At 38.6% G+C, this 23,942-nt stretch overlaps 1 protein-coding gene across 3 annotated transcripts in view; it reads left to right on the top strand.

Annotated features, from left to right (window-relative positions):
- ATF6 (activating transcription factor 6) overlaps window positions 1-23,942 on the top strand; it is a 248,398-nt gene that overhangs the window by 182,739 nt on the left and 41,717 nt on the right. For all 3 annotated transcript variants that reach the window (XM_042256929.1, XM_060415542.1, XM_060415543.1), the window contains one exon: window positions 1,595-1,679. In XM_042256929.1, the coding sequence (XP_042112863.1) occupies window positions 1,595-1,679 (85 nt within the window). The remainder of the gene's footprint in view (window positions 1-1,594; window positions 1,680-23,942) is intronic.

A 23,942-nucleotide genomic window follows, 5' to 3' on the forward strand; every position in this document is an offset into this window, starting at 1 on the left:
TCTTAACTTTTGGAGAAATTTCTCCATCAATTATTGCTGGGTACAATAATCTTGGTTGTAGATTTTTCCCTTTCAGTACTTTAAATATATCCTGCCATTCCCTTCTGGCCTGCAGAGTTTCTGCTGAAAGATCAGCTGTTAAGCATATGAAGTTTCCCTTGAATGTACTTGTTGCTTTTCCCTTGCTGCTTTTAATATTCTTTCTTTGTGTTTAGTCTTTGTCAGTTTGATTAGTATATGTCTTGGTGTATTTCTCCTTGGGTTTATCCTTTATGGGACTCTTTGTGCCTCTTGGACTTGGTTGACCATTTCCTTTTCCGTGTTGGGGAAATTCTTAACTATAATTTCTTCAAAATTTTTCTCATACCCTTTCTTTTTCTCTTCCTCTTCTAGGATCCTAGAATTTGAATGTTGGTGCATTTGATATTGTCCCAGAGGTCTCTGAATCCTCAGTTCTTTTCATTCTTTTTACTTTATTCTGCTCTTCAGAAGTTATTTCCACATTTTATCTTCCAGCTCACTGATTCATTCTTCTACTTCAGGTATTCTGCTATTGATTTCTTCTAGAGTATCTTTAATTTCAGTAATTGTGTTGTTTGTCTCTGCATCTTTACTCTTTAATTCTTCTAGGTCTTTGTTAATTGATTCTTGCATTTTCTCCATTTTGTTTTCAAGGTTTTTGACCATCTTTACTATCATTATTCAGAATTCTTTTTCAGGTAGTTTGCCTATTTGCTCTTCATTTATTTGGACTTCTGTATTTCTAGTTTGTTCCTTCATTTGTGTAGTATTTCTCTGCTTTTTCATTTTTTTTTTTTTAACTTACTGTGTTTGAGGTCTCCTTTTCCCAGGCTTCAAGCTTGAATTCTTTCTTCCTTTTGGTTTCTGCCCTCCTTAGGTTGGTCCAGTGGTTTGTGTAAGCTTCATGTAGGGTGAGATTTGTGCTGAGCTTTTTTGTTGTTGTTGTTTGGTTGGTTGGTTTTCCTCTGATGGACAAGGCTGAGTGAGGTGGTAATCCTGTCTGCTGATGATTGGGTTTGTATTTTTGTTTGTTGCTTAGATCAGGCATCCTGCACAGGTGTCCTGCACAGGCCTCTTGCACTGGTGGTTGAGTGACATCGGTTCTTGTATTCAAGTGGTTTCCTTTGTATGAGTTCTCACTATTTGATACTCCCTAGGGTTAGTTCTCTGTTAGTCTAGGGTCTTGGAGTTAGTGCTCCCACTCCAGAGGCTTAGGGCTTGATCTCTGAGTCCAGAAGAAATGGGGCAGTGCTTTTTACCCAGTCTTCAAAACGGGTCTGAAGCCAGATTCAAGGACTCCTATCCTCCAGGACAATGCCTCCCTCCTGATGGAAGATCCCCTTTTCTCTTCCTCAGTGCTTAGTCTGGTTTCACCTGCTCACAGGAGGACAAGTACAGAGGCCTTGCACCTAGTCCTTCAGACCAGAGTTCTGAGTACAAAAGGGCTTAGCCAGCCCCCCTCCTTTTTTTTATGATAGCATTGAAATGTTGGCATCCTAGAAACTCTGAATTTGGCTTGTTATAGGACTAAGCTGATTGTTATGTGTAACAAATTGTTCTTTGTTAATCTTAGGATCACCTGCTGTTACCAGCTACCACCCATAACAAGACCTCAAGACCAAAGATGTCAATTGTATTACCAGCAATAAACATAAATGGTAAGTTGAAATTTTGGCTTATGAATGGCATGTGATTGCTTTGTTTAACCTAGATTCTCTGGATTAACTAAGACATTCATCTGGTTAAGTATATATCCATGCATTAATTCTGAAACATTTTCCCACTGTTTTCACAAAATATTATTTTTTAAATTCCTCTCTTTTAAAAAGTAAAAGGTTTAGTTTAAAGCTACCTTTACAATTACTATATTTTTTTGTAAATTCATTCTCTTTTATTTATAAAATTAGAAAAGTTACTGTCTTTACTGATCTATAGACTTCTTGTCTGGGGACTTTCTGCTAATACCTGCTGTATAAGAAGTCCTTGCTATGTTGTGAAGGTGAGTTTGTAAGTTAGGTTATTGGAGCTCAAAGCAGTTTCTTGTATAACATAAATGGTGATGTGATTCCCAAACTAAACCAAAGAAACCTGTTTATATTTAATCTTTAATACTAATGAATTTGATACTGACAGTATTACTATTGCATTTTGTTCTCTCATTAATTCTGGGTATTGGATAAAATACAAATAATACCATAGTGCTTTGAGAGTATCCAAAGTGTGACGGTGTAGTGTACTTGCTTATAGTCTAGCAGGGAGTATAAGATGAGCACAGAAATCACTGTACTCCAGAGAGAGCATCCCATAAGGAATAAACAAAGTACTAAAGAGATTTAGTAAAGAGATTACTTCCAGCTGGGTTCTTCATGGAAAAGAGAAACTTCTCACTCCCAGTGTCAGCTGTGTGTTGAGAATGAGCACAGTGTATGTTGTTGGCTGATGACTTTCTCTGACACATCATATTAACTTCTGATGGAACTGGGAGGATTGGTTGTCCTTCTCAAGTCCATTTATCTGGTGTAACAGAACTGCTGGTAAATTTTCTGTCTAATAATGACAACCTTATAGTTTAATGAGTAAGACAAAATTGAAAAGTTCTTTAACCTGCGGTTGAACCAGTCCACATTCTGATTGATGATCATGCTGAAGCCACCAAATACAATTATAAAACACTGGGATAAATTCCAATAAAATTTAGTCTTAGAGAGAGAGTATTAGGTATTCATTGTACATTTTAAGATCATTGAGGACTGTCGAACTTCAATTAACTGTATACAGACAGCTTATAGAAATGCTTAGGAGGCAATGTTATAGACATATAACATATATAAAAAAGTTTTTTCTTGTTAAAACATAAAAGAATTATGACATCCTCTTAGTCTTAGGAAGACAGAACAAACTTTAAAAAAAAACAAACTGTAATGTTGAGGTGAACTTATCCTCCTTCAATAAAGGCATACCTCTGAAGCTTTCATGGATCAATCATATTACAACTTCAGGTGGAACAGTATATTCGAAAGGGTACTGTATTACACTCCAAAGAATATGCTTAGGAGATATTATTCATCTTGTTCCTAGATTTCTCTGCTTGAACTGTAATAGATCTAACTTCTGGTCAGCTTATGCTCAGAAAGGCTATTGTCTAACCTTCAACAAGGCAGAATTTACTTAATTTTAGTGTTTTGATCTCAGATTCTTATAAAATAAAACCAGGCATTCTTCTGCATAACAGTAAGCTATCCATTTGTATTGATATTAAGCCAAAAACAATAAAACGCTGTTTGATTATCTTGGCCAGGGGACTAATTTTTGAAAATGAGCCTTTTCATGGATTCAAAAAGTACCATAATTAGAGGGTCATTTCCTTTTTAATCTGGTTTGAATTTCTTTGGAAATAAGTTTTGTTTTCCTTTTTAGAATATAGACAACTCCTGAAAAAGTTACTTCAAATTCAGGAAATACTGATTTAAGTAGATACCACGTACTCAGTACTGTGCGGCATCCTCAGCTCCTTTTCTGAACCATCCCTTTACCTTCTTGTTTTGAGGCCACTACTCAAATTAGATCTTGATTTTTCCTTCCCACCTCATATATCTCAGAGCCTGCAGATGGAGCGGATAGTATCCTTGATCCCCATTACAACCTCCAGATGACCTCACCTTTCTTCTTTAGTCTCCCTAACATCTTTCAAGTTTATAACACTCCTGTTACCCTTCTTTACCGCTGTCTTCTACCCCACTTTCACTGACTGCTTCTCCACCACAGCTTTTGTCAACTCCCTGTAAAACTTCAGCATCTACACAGAGGATTCATCCAGCACTCAGGCCTCTTTAGATCCACTCATCTTTTATTTCTGCACCACCTCAGCTTCCCATCCACATGGTCACACTCAAGACCTCCTCATCATCCACAATGGCATCCATTTGAGATCTCTCCAGGCGTCCCACTACGACGTTCACTTGCTCTGCCACTGTGATACCCACTCCAGCTCCTCTCCGACCTCACAAATCTCCAGTCCTTTGGCCTTGCCGCTTTTTCTGTGTCACATCCATCCTGGCCACACACTCCTCTTTTCCAAGCCTATATTTCATGTTCCATACTGTCACCACTCTGTTACAAACCACTCCCCCAATCCTCTTTCCTTAGGTCCCACTTGTCTGTAAAAATCTCACCCTAATTAAACACAGCTATACTCTTTGTGCCTCCTGTCAAGTGGTTGAAAATTGCTACAAAACATCATCCAGTCGGGACAAGGAAATTCACTTTAGTTTTATGACCATTAATTCCAAAGGGGCATTCAATACCACCTATCATTGCTAGTAAATTCACTTGCCTTCTCTCTGAAACAAGAATTGCTCACCTTCTCTTCTCAAATCTCCAACATCCCCTCTCTTCAGCCCCTCAGCTGATGAACTCATCAAAATGCTACATTGAGAAAATAGATGTAATTGTTGAAGAGCTATCTCATCTTTCCACTACCTAGCGGCATCTATACCCACAAAGTCTGCTTTCCTTCTTACTGCACTGGGAGAAAAGTTTCTTCCACTGAGCTGTAAATCCCAACTTTGCTATTTATTGGATATGTATAGTTGGACAAATTAAGTAAGTTTTCTGTGCTTGTGTATGCATGCGTGCTTAGTCACTTTGGTCATGTCTGCCTCTCTGCAACCCCATGGACCATAGCCTGCCAGGCTCCTCTGTCCATGGGATTCTCCAGGCAAGAATACTGGAGTGGGTTGCCATTTCCTTCTGTACTTGAGCTTCCTATAAAAGGAGATAATAGTGTAATACCTTCCTCTTAGATTTGGGTGAGAATTAAATGAGCAGGAATGCTTTAAATAGTACCTAGCTGTTTTCAGTTTGGTCATCTTACTTTGTCATTGTCATCATGCTCACCGTTGTCATCATGCTCACCATTATCTAAGGTGACTCCTTCCTTTTGGATCGTGCATCCCAGCCCTTCTCACCATTTCAGAGACTTTGCTCCTGCATTTTTGTCCTTGCTATCCCCAATGATTAGTTTCTTCTCTACTGGGTCATCCCTACCAAAATACAAAGTGCCTTAATATTGCTTTTGGCTCAGGGAGAGTCTCTTTACTCCATGTGCTGTTTCTCTGCTGCCTTCATAGCAAAACTCTTGAAAGAGTGACCTGTACTCATTGCTTCCATTTGCTTATCTCCCATTCTCTCCTCTGCTTACTCTTATGTAACTTTTACCCTGCTGAAGTGTTCTTGCAAAAGGGTCACCAATGACCAATACCTTGCCAAAGCCAAGAGTCATGTCTTCATTCTCATCTTACCTGACCTCACAGTGGTATTTGACATGGTTGACTATTCCCTCTTTTTTTCAGCCTCCCATTTTTATTTTTAAAAACTTCACATCTACAGAAAAGTTGAAAGATGAGTACAGTGAGCATACAGAGACCCTTTACCTAAATTTCACCAATTGTTAACATTTTCCCACATTTGCTTTATTTGTATCTATTTATCTCTTTATACCTGTGTTTTTTTCAGAACTGTTAGCAAGTTAGTTGCAAACATTTTAATACTTTACCATTGAATACTTGAATATGCATCTCCTAAAAAAGGGATGTTCTCCTACACAAGCACAATCAAATGACCACATTAAAGTTTAACATTGATATAATAGAGTTTAATATATAATCAATATTCAAGTTTCCAAATTTTCCCCCAAAATATTCTTTATAGCTTTTGGGGGAAGGGATTCAACATCCTATCAGAGGTCATACATGGCATCTCCTTATCACACCTCTTCAGTCTCCTTTCATTTAGAACAGCTCTTCTGCCCTTTTTAAATTGTTTTTCATGACACATGCATTTTTTAGAAATCAGATTCATTGAGATATAATGTACATACAATAAAAAAAACCAATTTTATGTGTACAATTTTATGAGTTTTGACAAGTGTAAACAGTTATGAGACCACCACTTCATTCATGATAGCAACGTTCTCACTGCTTCAAGAAGTTTATTATGTCCTTTTGCAGTCAGTCCCCTCAAGTTTATTTTTGGTGTTACCTGTGTTTTTAAACACTTTATTTTGTGAGCTTTTGTGATACAATGGCTGGTCTAGTTTTCCTGCTGCATCTCCTTCTTGGTCACTTTATCTCCTCCTCTGTAAGGACAGGAATGTTGTTTGTGATATTTGCATTTACCATAACCCCAGCACCGAGAGCAAGCAGTGTCTGGCACAGGGCATGTTGCAAGATGTTCATCTCTGTTAATTTATATAATGCTCAGCTGCCAGCTAAATATTATCTTCATTTTATAGATGAAGATGTTAAAGGTCAAGGAAGTAATTTGTACCATTTATTCAACCATTATATAACAGAGAAGTAAGAGCTAAATACATTGTATAAAATATATTTTGATCAATTATTAATTAAATATTTCAATATTAAAGACAAATATGTAAATATTAAAAATATGTGGACTCCAGAATATAAGATATATATATTTTTTAATTTGTTTTTATTTTTATTGGGCCCTAGGGGATGGGATGGGGAATGTTTCTGTTAAGTTATGCCCCACTAGGAAGATGTCCATTCTAACTTTCCTTGGATAGCTTTTGGAGCTTTTTCTTTTTCTTGGAGCCGCTGCTCTTGCTGGCAGCAGCCTCTTCAGGTCCACTGCTGAGTGGCTCCTCCTTGGAAGACAATTTCCGCTTTTTCTTGGGGACCCTCTTGTTTTCTGACTCATCAGGGTCAGTAACTGGTTCCTCTTTGGGAAAAGATTTCTTCCTCTTGGGAAGACTTCCAGTACCAGCTGTCTCTTCAGGATCACTACTATTAAAAATATGTGGATTCCAGAATTTAAGATATATTTTTATACTACTTTATCCCTGTGTTATAAAGGTTAAGCACATTCATTGAGAGCAATATAATTCAATATAATATAATATTTTGGATTTAATAGGCATATGTTTGTTGAATGACATAATAAGTAAGGTAAATGTTATTTGGTCATTACTTTGTGGTCACTTGAAAGGTATTACTGTTTTAACTCTTTGATTAAAAATAGTCAGCAAGTTTTTCACCCTGAGACAGTTGACAACAGGTTCAGTTCAGTTCAGTTCAGTTCAGTCCAGTTCAGTCCCTCAGTTGTGTCCAACTCTTTGCAACCCCATGAATTGCAGCATGCCAGGCCTCCCTGTCCATCACCAACTCCCGGAGTTCACGCAGACTCACGTCCATCAAGTCAGTGATGCCATCCAGCCGGCTGTAAGAAAGAAGGTCTGTCTTTGAGGAAGTCTTCACACTGAAGATCATTGAAGTAAAATGAAATTCTAGGCATACTTTTAAAAAACTTTAAAAAAAAAATGACTGCAGATGTATGGCAGGCCAGTTGGTGATGAATTAAAAGGCTATTGCTATATATATATATATATATATTTTTTTTTTTGGAAAAGGATTCTAGAAGATCTTCTTGTACTATAAGTCAGCATTTCCTGCTTTTAAATTATTTCCACTCATGTTATAGTAAACCTGCTCATTTCCTTTCATTCATTCTTGATAAATAATTCAACAAAATAGAACATAGAAGAGTTTTTTTTAATGGTAGCTACTTTGTAGACTCCTTTCATCAGGCATTGAACACAGCCATTAGCAGATACATTTCACAGTTTGCCCAGCACTTTTGTTGATTTGGTTTTACTGTTCTCCTTCCCTCTGTTAGCCATGTAGCTCAGATAATGTGGTAAATGAGTAATGAAAATAAAACTGTAACTCTAATGCTACCCTGTCAGTATTAAGGGTTCAAGTAAGTGAACAAATGACTACAAGGCTAAACTGTAATTATATTTAATCTCAAAATAATTTTCATGTAAGGAAAATCTAGAAGTCACTACCAGTGGAACCCCTTTTTAGTTGGAGACACTATAACAGAAGGGCAGAAAGCAAACCAACCAAATAAATGGATTGGTTTTAATAATTACAGAATGTTGATACAACTGCTTTTGATGATTACATTCATAGGAGTGTTATCCCAAAAAATATATATTTGGAAACTGTCCTACTTTAGACTTGTTCTGCTCAAGCAGGCTGGTTGCCCAAGAGAGTTGTGCCTAAAAGTTGTGTATTTTCTTCTTATATATTCATTTCTCCTTAAATAGGTACCAACTATCTATTTTTAAAAATATGTGAACAGTTTTGCATTTTCATTGCAGTTCATTCCATTTCAGATATAATTATATCTAATTGAGTAAATGGAGTCTTCTCTTGAAGCCATGTTTTAATTTTTTTTTAAATGCATGATCAAATAGTTCTCACTTTTGACCCACTATTAAAACCAGCAGTAAAATTCCCACACTGAGAATTTCTACTGAAGAAAGGAGAAAAATCACACTATTTACCTGAAAAAATGAATTTTTCTTCTTTTGAAACAGTCAGAGATGTGTTAATTATGAATATAGTAATAACTGACAAATAAAATGATGAACATTAAGCCACATTTACTGTGCTAACTATGATAGGGAATACTTTCATAAAGACTAACTTTACATTCTGAGGTGCAGATTCAATTGGCAGTTTTCTAGTGAGAGGACATTCACCTAAGGGAGGCAGAGTATGACGCAGTTGTCTTTAGAATTTGGGTAAAATCTGACTGAATTTCTCAGGTCGCTTTATAGTTCATAGCTTCCACTGATGCTAATTTACTAAGTGGATCGAGACCCACAGTGATGGTGCAGATCAGTTTGGAACCATTAATAATATGCTGATTGATTTTTTTAAAGGAGAGATCAATTAGGTACTGGTAGTTATAAAGCTAATGCTATGGTATACGGCTGATTCATGTTGATGTTTGACAGAAAACAACAAAATTATGAAAGTAATTATCCTTCAATTAAAAAATAAATAAATTTCAAAAGAAGGAAAAAAAGAAAATTAGAAGAATATGATAAATGAGAAAATCTTTATGACTAACATAATTTGGTTCCTTGGGAGATAAAACTTGAACTGAATTATAAATGGAAACTTAAAATATAAGGATGAGGAAAGTATAAGATATAACCTTATACTCTATTATATTAAAATATATTATTATAAAATAATATAAAAATTGCTTTCAACTACAAGTAACAGAACACGTAATTAAGCATTGGCTTAAATAAATTGGATTTTGTTCTTATGTATTGAAAAATCCACAGCAGTGAACCAGTCCAGTTGTTGGTGTTGATTCAGAAATTTAAGGGTGCTAGGACTAAGGTTGCTACAATTGTCTTGGCCTTTCCCAGATGATCTCAAAGCAGCTGTTGCAGCTCAAGCCATCATATCTGTATTTCAGACAGAAAAAAAGGAAGGCATGATGTCTATCAGGAAGGTACATTTTCCAGAAATTTGTAGCAGACTTTATTTCTCACTGGATATGAACTGTGTAATATTCTTGTGCCTAGCTTCAAAGGAGGTTCAGAAGTATAATGTTTTAACTAAGTACACTGTGATCTGAAAAAAACAAAAAACCATGAACTTCTTTTAGTATGGGAATAATGGATATTGTGGAGAAACCAGCATCTGCTTGCTGTGTGCTCCATCATGTGCTGTGTTGGAACTGAGCAAGGTATCCAGGTAGTTTTTGTTGTTCATTTAGTCGTATCCGACTCTTTGTGACCCCATGGATTGCAGCGTGCCAGGTTTTGCTGTCCTTTACTGTCTCCCAGAGTTTGCTCAAACTCACATCAATTGGGGGTTGGAAAAAGTTGGACACGACTTAGTAACTGAACAACATGTCTGTTGGGTCGGTGATGCCATCCAACCATCTCACCCTCAGTCACTGCCTTCTCCTCCTGCCCTCAATCTTGCCCAGCATCAGGGTCCTTTCCCGTGAGTTTGCTCTCTGTATCAGGGGGCCAGGAGAAGACAGTAAGGAGAGGATTCATGTTGAGGACAGATGGGGAATAGGTGTATATTGCATGGAGTGCAGTTATATATGATTTAGGTCTTTAATGAGTTAAGGAAGTGACTTTAAGCTATCATAATTTTAAAAACACTATAAAGGCTCTATTCAGTTCAGTTCAGTCGCTCAGTTGTGTCCCACTCTTTGTGACCCCATGAATTGCAGCGCGCCAGGCCTCCCTGTCCATCACCATCTCCCGGAGTTCACTCAAACTCATGTCCATCGAGTCAGTGATGCCATCCAGCCACCTCATCCTCTGTTTAAGAGACTGTTAATCTGGGTGAGGTCTGTAAATAGAAAGTAAAATAAGAGGGAAGCTGCATTAGGAGGAAGGGTAGAGTACATTGAAGCTTCAGAGGAGATGAGCAAGGAGACACTGCAGCAGGCTTGGAGTGAGATCATTAGAGGCCTGGAATGGAGAGAAAGGGAAAATGTCCAAAGAAGTTTCAAAGGGAAATCTATAGAGCTTGGCAACTAAAGGGGGAAGCAGTAAACACTGATCCCATGACTTTGGAAAAGCTGTCGTGTTACTGTATCCTGCCACCCTCATTTCCCTGGTTGTCTTTCTTTCCCATTTATTTCTTGAAGTCATCGGGGTATTTGTTTTTCACTCCTTCCAAACCACTGGGTTATCTCCACTTGGTATAGCCTCTTCTGAAGCCACTTTTACAAAGTAAATCTGAAAATAGATTTGAAATAGAAATAAAATAGGATTTATGGTATGTCTGCCTTTCTGTACTTGGAATACTTATCACTTTGTGAAGAATGATCATTGCTTTGATAATTTATTGGCAGTTGTACAAGTAAATCTTTTCCATGAAGCGTTTGTCTTTTTTTGTATGTGAAGTACTAATCAAGCATTTAATCTGTTAGCACTTTCCCTAGGCTCCTGAGATATAAATTAGACAAGATTGCACTGTATCTTCTAGGATACTAGAGAACTTCCTTGACTCAAAGGAGTGAGTTCCCAAACCCACGGTACCTAACTGACCTTCAATGCCCTGTTAGCTTCAGTGAGATCACTTTCACTCTTTCTCCCTTGGGCCAAAATCTGTTTCTACTCAAACAGATGGTTTAGCTTTCAGCTAATAAAAACTACAGATCAACATCTATTTAAGCCAACAAAATTGGTTTGAACCTCCTACTGACTGTCCAAAATTTGAAATATTCATTTATTTTATACATATTAAGCTCTTCAGAATGGATTTATCTTTGTACTGGAAAATTAAGAACCTGGTAGTATGTCAGAAGATTGAGCCATTTCACATAATCTCAAGTTTCTGGTTTTCAGAAGAACTGCTGAGCAAGCACAGGTTCAACTCCTCTGTGTGTTCTTTGCAGTGATACCAACTGGAAACACTAGAGACCATAACTTTCTTTGGAGTGTTGCATAGTTCTTTCCATACTTGCATGGTAAATTCTTTTATATTTAAGACATAAATTTAAGATAGGGTGATAGACCAGCATCATCTTAAGGGTGTACATGTCAAAGACATTGTAGTTTTTGTTCACACTTGGACTTTTGGGGCTTCCCAGGTGGCTAAGTGGTAAAGAATCCACTTGCGAATGCAGTGGACACAGGTTCAATCCCTGGGTCAGGAAGATCCCCTGGAGGAGGAAATGGCAACCCACCCAAGTATTCTTGCTGGAGAATCCCATGGCCAGCGGAGTCTGGCAGACTGCAGTCCGTGGTATCACAGAGAGTTGGACATGACTAAGCACACATGCTTGCTAAGTCGCTTCAGTCGTGTCCGACTCTGTGCGACCCTATAGATGGCAGCCCACCAGGCTCCCCCGGCCCTGGGATTCTCCAGGCAAGAACACTGGAGTGGGTTGCCATTTCCTTCTCCAATGCATGAAAGTGAAAAGTGAAAGTGAAGTCGCTCAGTCGTGTCCGACTCTTTGAGACCCCATGGACTGCAGCCTACCAGGCTCCTCCATCCATGGGATTTTCCAGGCAAGAGTACTGGAGTGGGGTGCCATTGCCTTCTCTAAAGCACACATGCTGGGACTTTTACAAATAAAGGTTAGCAAGTCAGAAGAAATCTATATTTCCTTTTTCTGAATTCAGAAAGTTGAAATTGAAAATATGGATACAGATTAAATTAGAGTTCATTAGAGAGAACTTTTGTTTTGAGGATCTTGAGTACATCAAGCAGCAGTTGCCTTTGAACTCAACCAAATATCCATAGAGATATTTTCCTCCAGATTTATTACAGATATTACAGAAACAAATGCATCCCTTAAATATATGATTTAGATTAAATAACGAGATAAATGATCTATAAAATAGTTTGTTGCTAGGAGCAGAGTTGCTGAGAAGGCCATATAGATAGCCTCTTTGAAGATATCTAAAGCCCATCTCTTTGTTTTCATTCTGTTTACTATATAGAACAGAATCTTGTGGGAAATGTGACTTGGCATCCCTGCAGTGTAGATTAGGATGAAGAAAGACTCATTAATATTCATGTATTCAGGCCATAAAATATCAAGGTTTAAAAGGCTTTAGAACAAAGTCATACGTACTAACTCCCTTCCAATGTTTGGATTCCCTTCTGCAGTGCTTTGCTGAGTGGCCAACAAATTGAGAAACAGTCACCTCCAGGGATAAAGACTTATCTGCCTTAAATAGCTCTGGCTATTTGTGAATTGTTTTTCTGTATCTTCCTTACTCTATCCATAAATCCACCAGATTATATATTAATATAAAATATTTCTTCTACGAGACTGACCTTTAGCTATTTATACACTGTGCACCCTCTGAGTCTTCACACAGCAAGGCCTTCCAGTTTTCAGAAGCTATTCTTTTTGTGACATGGGTTCAAGGTGTCTCAGTTCTGGTCATTCTTTTCTCAACGGGCTCTGCTTTTCCCTCCTTTCTTCAAGAGGCTGTGAATGCTGAGCATAATGGAGTATTTCCAAACTCTATACAGACAGTCCCCAATTTCCAAATGTTTGACCTGTCCATTTTTTTGACTTCAAGATAGTGCAAAAGTGATATGCATTCAATAGAAACTATACTTCATGTTTTGAAATTTGATTTTTTTCCCCCTAGGCTAGTGATATTAGTTATTGTACTCTAGTGATCCTGGGCAGCAGCAGCTCCCAGTCAGCCGTGTGATCACCAGGGTAAACAACAGATACCCTTACAACCAATCTGTACCCAAACAACCATTCTGCTTCTTGCTTCCAGTACAGTATTCAGTAAATTACATGAGATTGTGATAGGTGATTTTGCCCAACTGTTGGCTAATACAAGTGTTTTGAGCACATTTTTTTTAAATGTGCTTTTTGGCCATGCTGGGTCTTGGTTGCTGTGCTCGGGCTTTCTCTGGCTGTGGAGAGTGAGGGCTGCTCTTGTTGCAGTGTGCTGGCTTCTCACTGCAGCTGGCTTCTCTTGTTGTGGAGCATGGATTCTAGAGTGTAGGCTCCAGAGTGCGGACTCAGTAGTTGTGGTGCACGGGTCAGTTCCTCCACGACGTGTGAAGTCTCCCCAGACCAGGGATCGAACCTGTCTCCTCTGCATTGCCAGGTGGATTCTTAACCACTGGAGCACCAGGGCAGCCCCTGTGAGCACATTTAATGGAAGCTAGGCTTGGGACTTCCTTGGTGGTCCAGCACCTAAGACTCTGTACTCTCAATGCAGGGTCCTAGGCTTGATCCCTGGTCAGGAACTAGATCTTACATGCTGTGACTAAGACCTGATGTGGCCAAATAAATAATTAAGGTACACTGAGCTAAGGGCCTCCCTGGTAGCTGCCAATGCAGGAGATGCAGGTTAGATCCCTGGATGCAGAAGATCCCCTGGAGAAGGAAATGGCAACCACCCACCCCCAGTCCCCCATCCCCCCGAGTATTCTTGCCTGGGAAATCCCATGGACAGAGGAGTCTGGCAGGCTACAATCCGTGGGGTCTCAAAGAGTCAGACATGACTTAGTGACTAAACAACAGCAAAAGCTAGGCTAAACGATGTCTGGTAGATAAGATGTATTAAATTCATTTTTACTTACAATATTTTCAATTTACAGTGGATTTATTGGAATGTAACTCCATTGTCAGTTGAGGAGGATCTATATAGTATATTCCCATTGGTGAAACCAAAGTGGTTTTTTTTTTCTGTCAAATATAGTTCATAACTCTTTTTTACATATATTGTTGCCAAAGCATGTCTCCATTTTACTTGCTGATCTTGATTTTTGGACTAAAATTTAGGGCTGTGTTTTTATTTTTATATCACACCTTTTGGGAAGAGTTTTTTCTTAAATCCTTTACTCAATAATCATTCAAGGAAAGCTCTCTAAAACCATAGAAAAGGTTGGGGGTCCCTCCCCCACCTTATCTGCCCAGAATACTCTGAAATCCCTTATTTTTGTAACTTTTATATCATTTGTAATCAGTTGTTTACTGTCCAACCTCCTTGCTACTTCCCCACCCTTAAGGTTAGGGACCCTTCACTTAATATTTTTTGTTATCCCTAATGCCTTACAAAAAATGTGCCTAACACACAGTAGGTGCTTAAAAGTTTTTGTTGAATTGAATTATAAATATATATACAAGCCAGGCACTTGTATAGAAGTATCTATATCCGAGAAAAATATATAATTAATTAAATACACACACACAGAAAGTGATACTTAAACTGAATCTTGGCCAAATGGATGGGATATTCTAGTGTAACAGTGATATCAGAAAAAGAAAAATCCTTAGCCCACTTTGGGTATTGAAGTAGAGTTAAAGTGCATAAGTACTGAGGTGCAGAAGAAGCTAGAGAGAGAAAAAGAAGCCAGTTTGTGAAGGCCTTCTATAACATGGTGTGGAGTTTTGAATGTTCTAATAGTAATAGGGAGCTACTAAAATTTTTTAAGCAATAGAAAGGCACAGATAAACTTGCATTTCAAATATCTCACAGCCATGTAAAGGATGAATATTACAGAGGCTGATGCTTTTACAGGGACAACAGTTAGGAAGCTGTAATCCTCTAGGCAAGAAGAAATCACAGGTACTTCATATTAGAAAAGGATGATAAATAGGTATTTGTTGTGTATAATCTGCAAACCTAGCAGTTTGAAAAAGCAAACATTGATTAGCTCACACAGTTTCTGAAGGTCAGGAATCTGGGAACAGCTTAGCAGAGTGGTTCTGGCCCCAGATCTCTCCTGAGGTTGCAGTAAGCTGTTGGTGAAGATGAAGACTTGATCAGGGCTGAAGGGTATGCTCCCAAACTCACTCACTGTTGGTAGGAGGTGTCAGCTTCACACTATGTGAACCTCTCCCTGGGGCTTCCCTCAGGGTAAGTAAGCCACAAGAGTGAGAAAGTGAGCATGTGGGAGAGCTCCCAGGAGAGCAGTCAGTCTTTTAAACCTAAGCACTGGAGCCCCATCTGTTCTGCTGCATGCTAACCCTGGTTCTTTGTAGCAGGGAAGTACATAAGGGTATGAATACCGGGAAGTGGGGTTCCTTGGGGAACTTATTGAAGCTGCTTACCACACTGACGTATGACAGTGTATAAAGAGTAAGTCTAGAAGTTAGGAGTATTTTAATGGTTTATGGAGATAAGAGGACATAACACCTCACATAGAAACTATCCTGTTTAGTCATTCCTCCCAGCTTCATACTACCTAGAACGGTAAAGGAAGCATTTGCTTGACTAAAATAGAAGAGAAGACCCCATTATAAATGTTGAATAATGGTTACTTTGCAATAATTGGCTTTATACTATAAAATGTAATAATCTGGTTCCACATTGGGTTTACAGTGTCATATAATTGCAGTTCAGATTTATAGATATTCCATACATAGCACTATGCTAAGTAATGTACAGCTTCTCTCAAAGATCTGATTTATGCCCCCAGAGAACCAATGATCTTATTGGGAAGCAGGACATAATGCAGATCATAGGGAATTTAAGAACTGGAAGAAAACTGAGTGATAGTTTAGTATAACAGGTTTATGATAGAGGCAAGAAAATAGGTTGAGGGAGACAAACGGCTGACCCAGCCCAGCTATCAATGGAACTGTGACCAGAGCCCAGATCTTCAGATCCCCAGACACAGAACTTTAGTTACATGTGAAAGGTAATTTGTTTATATTTATTTGATAAGCCATTTTATATTAGAAGCAAAATGACTTAGTATTTGACATGGGAAGAAGTGAGACATAAATGTCTTAGAAAACATTTTTGTCTTCTCTTAAAACACCAACTCACTTTGTCACTGATTATTATACGACTTTGAACTAAATTGTAATGTGTTAGTAAACCCAGAGAAAATAATTAGCAGTGCCACATACCTTACAGTTTTTTGAAGCAGTGATCTCCCTAGTTGATAGTGAGATATTTACATAAATTTTCCCATATTAAAATGATAATCATGGCTTCCCTGCTGGCTCAGTTGGTAAAGAATCCACCTGCAATGCAGGAGACCCGGGTTCGATTCCTGGGTGGGAAAGATCCCCTGGAGAAGAGAAATGGCAACCCATTCCAGTATTCTTGCCTGGAAAATCCCATGGATAGAGGAATCCATGGGGTCTCAAAGAGTCGGACATGACTTAATGACTAAACCATCACCAAAATGATAAAATCCAAGGTTAAACAAAGAATTATGTTATAAATAATGAATAAAAATAGTAAGTATGAACTACAGTGATAGAATAATGAGAGGATAAAAATAAATAAAGTGAGGCATTTACAAGATTTATTCAGCATGTATCATAGCTTAAAATATTTTGGATTTTTTTCCCCCAAACAAAATCCTTTTGACATAGATTTGCCTGTGCTACTAAATAGTTTAAGTTGCAAATTCAGGTTTAGGTCCTCCCTTTTTTTTAAGTTTTGTTCTTGTTGTCACTAAGTCACATCTGCCTCTGCGTTCCCGTGGACTGCAGCTTGACAGGCTTCTCTGTCCTTTACTGTCTCCTGGAGTTTGCTCAAATCCATATCCTTTGCATTGGTGATGCTATCTAACGATTTCCTCCTCTGCTATCCCCTTCTCCTTTTGCCTTTTTTTGTGCCCATCCTGTATATTAAGCATATTTCTGGGTTCTTTAAAATATATGATTGCATTTGGTCCTCACACAGTCTCCATGGTATAATTTTATCCCAGTTTACGGCTGAAATGGCTGAGAAGTTGGAAGAATCATAACTGAATTTTCTGAATAGTCCTTGTAGTCAGTTTCCTTTACCCAAAGCTCCTACTTAAATAGTTTGTAACTGAGAGGAAGCAGTATAACTAAATGCCAGCTTATGTTACAATAATTTCAGAGTAGCAGCTATGGTGTTTATGTTCCAGTCATCTATAAATATTTTATATTAAGCACATAATTTGGTAGGATGGCCAACAAAACGATGAAGTACTTATGTTCAAAGTAAGATAGACATGCTCACATGTTCCCTGGAATTTCCATAAGACAGAAAGACTTTTTTACCAGTATATTAAAATGTGAAGAAACAAATGGAACAACTATAAGCTGCAGCTTTCTTGGCATCATATGTTTACCCAATTAAAGGATTTTAAAATAAATTCATTCCATCCAAATTGAGCAGACATGGATTTCAAAATTTGCTTGCTTTTTCCTTGGCATTTAAATATACAATTTTTCTTTTTTACATTTTCTAGTAAACAAATGTTAATCATTTCCCTAACCTAGCCTGTCCCAGACCAACAGATCAGTTCTACATGCAAAATAAAGCATGTCATTTTATAGCAAAAGTAAACAAACTGTCCTCTCACTAATGAATTTACTGTCTGCGTTTCTCTGGAAACATGTATCTTCCCAGGAAAATGGGCTTGCACTCAAGATTTAGATAGTTTGAAAGTTCCATTAGAAAAACTAGGCTATGAACATTTAAAAAAAAATTCTGCCCTCCCTACTCTGAGTTTGGTTAGTTGTTCTGTTCTCACACATTCTGGTAAGTGTACTTTCTTGGTGATGCTATCTTTTCCCTTTTATCCCCAGAAGCTTCATTAATAAGTATTAACTTTGTAAAGAAAATAGCCAATTTAATTCTACATTTGTTAGGAACCTACTAAATGCTGGACATTATCTTACAAGCTGAGAAATACTATTTAATATGAAAACTACATATAGAACCAGCTCCAGATAAACTCACAATATAGAAGGGCTTTTACCCTTTCTTTCTTTTCCTTTATTCCTTTCTTTTTCTTTCTTTTACTTATAGCTGCTTGTGTTAATACTTCTTGGTTTCAAGTAACAGAGACTAACTCTGGGTGACTTAAGCAGAATTTCTCGGAGAGCCAGAGTCACACTTGGAGGTCCCTTAAACGAGAACAAAGCCCCAGATTCCACCCCACAGCTGGTCATAGAGCATAGCTTGCACCATTGAGATCACTGATTCCTAACTCTGCTTTCAGAACCAGTGCCATGGCTGGCTCTTAAAATTAGATGTTACTGCTTCCAGAGCCACCTCCCTCTCCAGAGAGTCTTACTAGCCACAGCTTCTCTGTAGTCTGGAGTGGGTGCATCTTGTAAGGCAATGCCTACGTCACGTGTCTGCACCCTAGTTATAAAGAAACCTGGGGGATTAAGTATCTGATACCGTATTGAGAAAACCTGTGGTTCTCCTTTCCTGTGTCTTTCTCCTTTAGTCCTCACAAAAATAGTAACAACCGTTTTGGTCACCAAATGTGTGGGGTTTCCCCCCATACCAGGGAATTCTCCACAATGCCAGCTCAGAGTCCTACAGTCTAACTCCGTTCTGACACTGTCCACTTGGATCTGTCTCACATCCCACATGACTGCCTCCCACCCAGCTTCAGGTGCCAGTTGCAAGTAGTCAGTACCCCAGGTTACCTGCAATTAAGTTGCAGGTTCGATTAAGTTGCTAGAGTGGCTCACAGAACTCAAGGGAACACTTACGTTTAGCAGTTTGTTAAAGGATGTGATAAAGGACACAGATGAACAGCTAGATGAAGAGCTCCATAGGGAGAGGTCTAGGAGTATCCCAAGCACTGGAGCTTCTGTTCCCTTGAAATTGGGATGCATCACCCTCCCATTTCATGGATGTGTTCTTCAAACTGGAAGCCTTCCAGATCCCATATTATTGGGGGTTTTATGGAGGCTTCATCACATAGGCATGATGGTCAGTCATTAACTCCATTTTCAGCAGGGCTGGGGCTGAAAATTCCAAACTTCTCATCACGGCTTGGTCTTTTCGGTGATCAGCCATAATCCAGGAGACCATCCAGAGTGGCCTCATTAGGAGAAGACCTTCCTGTCACCCAGCACAAAGGGTTCAGGAGTCTTGTATCAGGAACCACCGTGAAAGGTCAAATGTTAGAACAAAACATGCTCCCAGTGCTCTTATCACTTAAGAAATTCCAAGAGTTTCAGGAACCGGGGGCAGAGGCCAAAATATAATTCCTGTTATCTCACAAGAACTTATATAGTGGGAGGTAAGCTCTACCTCTTAAGATAGGAGATTCTCTAAACCTAGAACAGTAGATGCCAAGTGCCTAAAAACTTATTGCAACTACATTTTAGATAATCAGAGAAGGTTAAACACAGAAAGTGAGAAGAAAAAAACAACAACCAAAGGAGAAATAGAGTGAGTTTGGCTTTAGTTCATATCATTAAACTAAAAAAAACTGTTTTCCTAAACCATTTGATAAAACTCATTTAATAGAAGTCTCGGTGATAACTGATATTCTCAGAAGTTAACAAGGTCTTAAAGAATGGATAATAACTCTACTTGGAGTCCATTATCTCTGTACAGATACAGTAACTATCATCTCTTTTTAAAGGTTTAGTCTTAGCATAAGACCCAGGAAAAGAACCTGCTCAGGTTAGGTTCTCACTCTGCTCAACCCTTAACCAGATGTTCAATTTAATGCCCTCAACTATGACATGAGAAGGCTGAGGTAGGTGATCTTTAAAGGAAGGTCTGCCTAAATGGATTGTGTGTTTTAGAGGGCAAATAAACCATGAGCTTATTTTTTGGTGGCAGTAAATTTCCATGAACTCACATAATTAAATCCTCAATTCCTGCTTAGTTTTTTATTTTTTTAAGACAATGCTATTTTCCCACACAGTACAGCTTAGGCATTCAAGATGCAGCAGGGGAAATTCTCATTGAAATTTTTTGGGTTTTATTTATTTATTTATTTTTGGCTTCTATTTTTATAAGAGCCTTTCTAGTTTCCTGGTTTTAATATTATTTCTCAAGTAGATTTTAAGCCACAGCATGCCTGATTTAACATTTGAAGATTAAATTGCATTTATGATAATGAATTAGAATATCACCATGTTCTTAAAAAACAGGTTTATCTCAATACAAAATACAAGATTCTTCACATTTATTGTAAAGTGGAGATTTTGGAGACATTTTATATCCACTGGTCAACTATTTTCCTTTTTTGATTCAGTTGATTCAGCGATAGAGATGGTAGCAAACTGTACATTTAAAAATTGAATAAATGTCTAAGTTTTCCACTGAAAACCTGTACCGTTTGTGTTCCCACCAGTTGTGTCCAAGGGTTCCATTTTCTGCACATTCTTAACGGCACTTAACTGTTGTCTGTTTTAGAATGTCTATTTATTTCAGTAGTTGGCTGGGTCAGCTTTTAGTTGCAGCACATGGGGTCCTCACGGAGCCATGTGCGGTCTTTCACTGTGGCACGTCGACTCTAGTTGCAGCGTGCAGGCTTGGTCCCTCAGTGCCGTTTGGGATCCCAGTTCCCGGACCAGAGATCAAACCCAGGTCCCCTACAGCCATCCTAGTGCGTGTGGAATGGTATGTTAGTTGTGGTTTGGATTTACATTTTACCAATGACTGTGTGGATCACAATAAACTGTGGAAAATCCTGAAAGAGATGGGAATACAGACCACCTGACCTGCCTATATGCAGGTCAGGAAGCAACAGTTAGAACTGGACATGGAACAACAGACTGGTTCCAAAAAGGAAAAGGAGTACGTCAAGGCTGTATATTGTCACCCTGCTTATTTAACTTATATGCAGAGTACATCATGAGAAATGCTGGGCTGGAAGAAGCACAAGCTGGAATCAAGACTGCAGGAAGAAATATCAATAACCTCAGATATGCAGATGACACCACCCTTATGGCAGAAAGTGAAGAAGAACTAAAAAGCCTCTTGATGAAAGTGAAAGTGGAGAGTGAAAAAGTTGGCCTAAAGTTCAACATTCAGAAAACGAAGATCGTGGCATCTGATCCCATCACTTCATGGGAAATAGATGGGGAAACAGTGGAAACAGTGTCAGACTTTATTTTTAGGGGCTCCAAAATCACTGCAGATGGTGACTATAGCCATGAAATTAAAAGATGCTTACTCCTTGAAAGAAAAGTTATGACCAACCAAGATAGCATATTAAAAAACAGAGACATTACTTTGCCAGTAAAGGTCCGTCTAGTCAAGGCTATGGTTTTTCCTGTGGTCATGTATGGACGTGAGAGTTGGACTGTGAAGAAGGCTGAGCGCTGAAGAATTGATGCTTTTGAACTGTGGTGTTGGAGAAGACTCTTGAGAGTCCCTTGGACTGCAAGGAGATCCAACCAGTCCATTCTGAAGGAGATCAGCCCTGGGATTTCTTTGGAGAGAATGATGCTAAAGCTGAAACTCCAGTACTTTGGCCACCTCATGCAAAGAGTTGACTCATTGGAAAAGACTCTGATGCTGGGAGGGATTGGGGGCAGGAGGAGAAGGGGACAACAGAGGATGAGATGGCTGGATGGCATCACGTACTCGATGGACATGAGTCTGAGTGAACTCCGGGAGTTGGTGATGGACAGGGAGGCCTGGCGTGCTGCTATTCATGGGGTCGCAAAGAGTCGGACACAACTGAGTGACTGAATTGAATGGCTAATAATGTTGACCATCTTTTCATGGGTTTATTGGCCATTTGTATCTCTTCTTTGAAGAACTATCTCATCAGATCATTTGCCCGTTTTTAATTTGATTGTCTTTTTTATTATTGAGTAGTAAGAGTTCATTTTATATTCTAAATACAAGTCCCAGTCCCTTATGAGGTACATGATTTACAAGTATTTTCACTCATTCTCTGGGTTTGTCTTCTCACTTTCTTGAACAAGCGTTTATTTATTCTTGGCTGTGCTGAGTCTTCTTCATTGCTGCACACGGGCTTTCTCTAGTTGTGCTGAGCAGGGGCTACTCTTTGTTGCCATGCACAGGCTTCTCAGTGCAGTGTTGGCTGTTATTGTTGTGGAGCACAGGCTCTAAGCATGCAGGCTTCAATATCTGCAGCACACAGGCCCAGGAGCTGTGGCTTGTGGGCTCTAGAGGACAGCCTCAACAGTTATGGCACATGGGCTTAGTTATACCACAGCATGTGGAATCTTCCCAGACCAGGGATCAAATCTGTGTCCTCTGCGTTGGCAGGCGGGTTCTTATCCACTGCACTACCCAGGAAATCCAAGCCTTATTCTTAACTCTGGTTAAAGTTTGGTTTCCTGAACTTCCTGCTATTTTTTTTAAATGTCTCATGTGAAGTAACCTGAAAATTTATGATTTTTTAAGACTATAACAGAAAATAGTAATTGTTATAGGAACTAAATTTCTTTGGTTGTTAGCCATGTACCAAGCATTGCTCTGAGTGCTTTACAACCCTAAAATGTAGGTTTTCTTATTATTTTTAATAAACGGATGAAGAAACAGGCATGCAGAGGTTGATTTGTTAATAAGCACTGATGCCAGTGCTTTAAAGTTGAAGTGCGAGTGCAGGTTATTGTGTCTTTATGTCCCACTGCCATTCTTTTATTTATTTATTTTTTCTCTTCTATATTTCCTTTTTATTTATTTATTTTTCTTTCTTTTTTTTTTTTAAATTTAAAAATCTTTAATTCTTACATGCGTTCCCAAACATGAACCCCCCTCCCACCTCCCTCCCCACAACATCTCTCTGGGTCATCCCCATGCACCAGCCCCAAGCATGCTGCACCCTGCGTCAGACATAGACTGGCGATTCAATTCTTACATGATAGCATACATGTTAGAATGCCATTCTCCCAAATCATCCCACCCTCTCCCTCTCCCTCTGAGTCCAAAAGTCCGTTATACACATCTGTGTCTTTTTTCCTGTCTTGCATACAGGGTCGTCATTGCCATCTTCCTAAATTCCATATATATGTGTTAGTATACTGTATTGGTGTTTTTCTTTCTGGCTTACTTCACTCTGTATAATTGGCTCCAGTTTCATCCATCTCATCAGAACTGATTCAAATGAATTCTTTTTAACGGCTGAGTAATACTCCATTGTGTATATGTACCACAGCTTTCTTATCCATTCATCTGCTGATGGACATCTAGGTTGTTTCCATGTCCTGGCTATTATAAACAGTGCTGCGATGAACATTGGGGTACATGTGTCTCTTTCAATTCTGGTTTCCTCGGTGTGTGTGCCCAGCAGTGGGATTGCTGGGTCATAAGGTATTTCTATTTGCAATTTTTTAAGGAATCTCCACACTGTTCTCCATAGTGGCTGTACTAGTTTGCATTCCCACCAACAGTGTAGGAGGGTTCCCTTTTCTCCACACCCTCTCCAGCATTTATTGCTTGTAGACTTTTGGATTGCAGCCACTCTGACTGGTGTGAAGTGGTACCTCATTGTGGTTTTGATTTGCATTTCTCTGATAATGAGTGATGTTGAGCATCTTTTCATGCCATTCTTTTAAAAACAGAATTAGTTTACAACTTCATTTTTCTTCTCATAACAGTCTCTAGATTTTTCTCAGGCATATTAGAACCGAGTCCTTAACTTCTAATTTTAGATTTCTGTCTCTTTGAAACTGTAGTTTCTTAGTTTCTGATCAGATTTTTTCATTAATATATAACCTTTGGATTTTTTGGCTGTCCCCTCCAAATTAGCCCTTTTAAACTAATTCTAATATTAAAAAATATGAAAAGGCAAACTTGCTACTACAAAGCAATTAAATATGTATGTCAGACATTTTAAATGTCTTTTGGATTAGCCACTGTTAAAAATGTAACTGATCTACATCTCCATTAAAATGATAAGTAG

Source organism: Ovis aries, chromosome 1, assembly GCF_016772045.2.
Source record: "Ovis aries strain OAR_USU_Benz2616 breed Rambouillet chromosome 1, ARS-UI_Ramb_v3.0, whole genome shotgun sequence".
Taxonomy (NCBI): domain Eukaryota; kingdom Metazoa; phylum Chordata; class Mammalia; order Artiodactyla; family Bovidae; genus Ovis; species Ovis aries.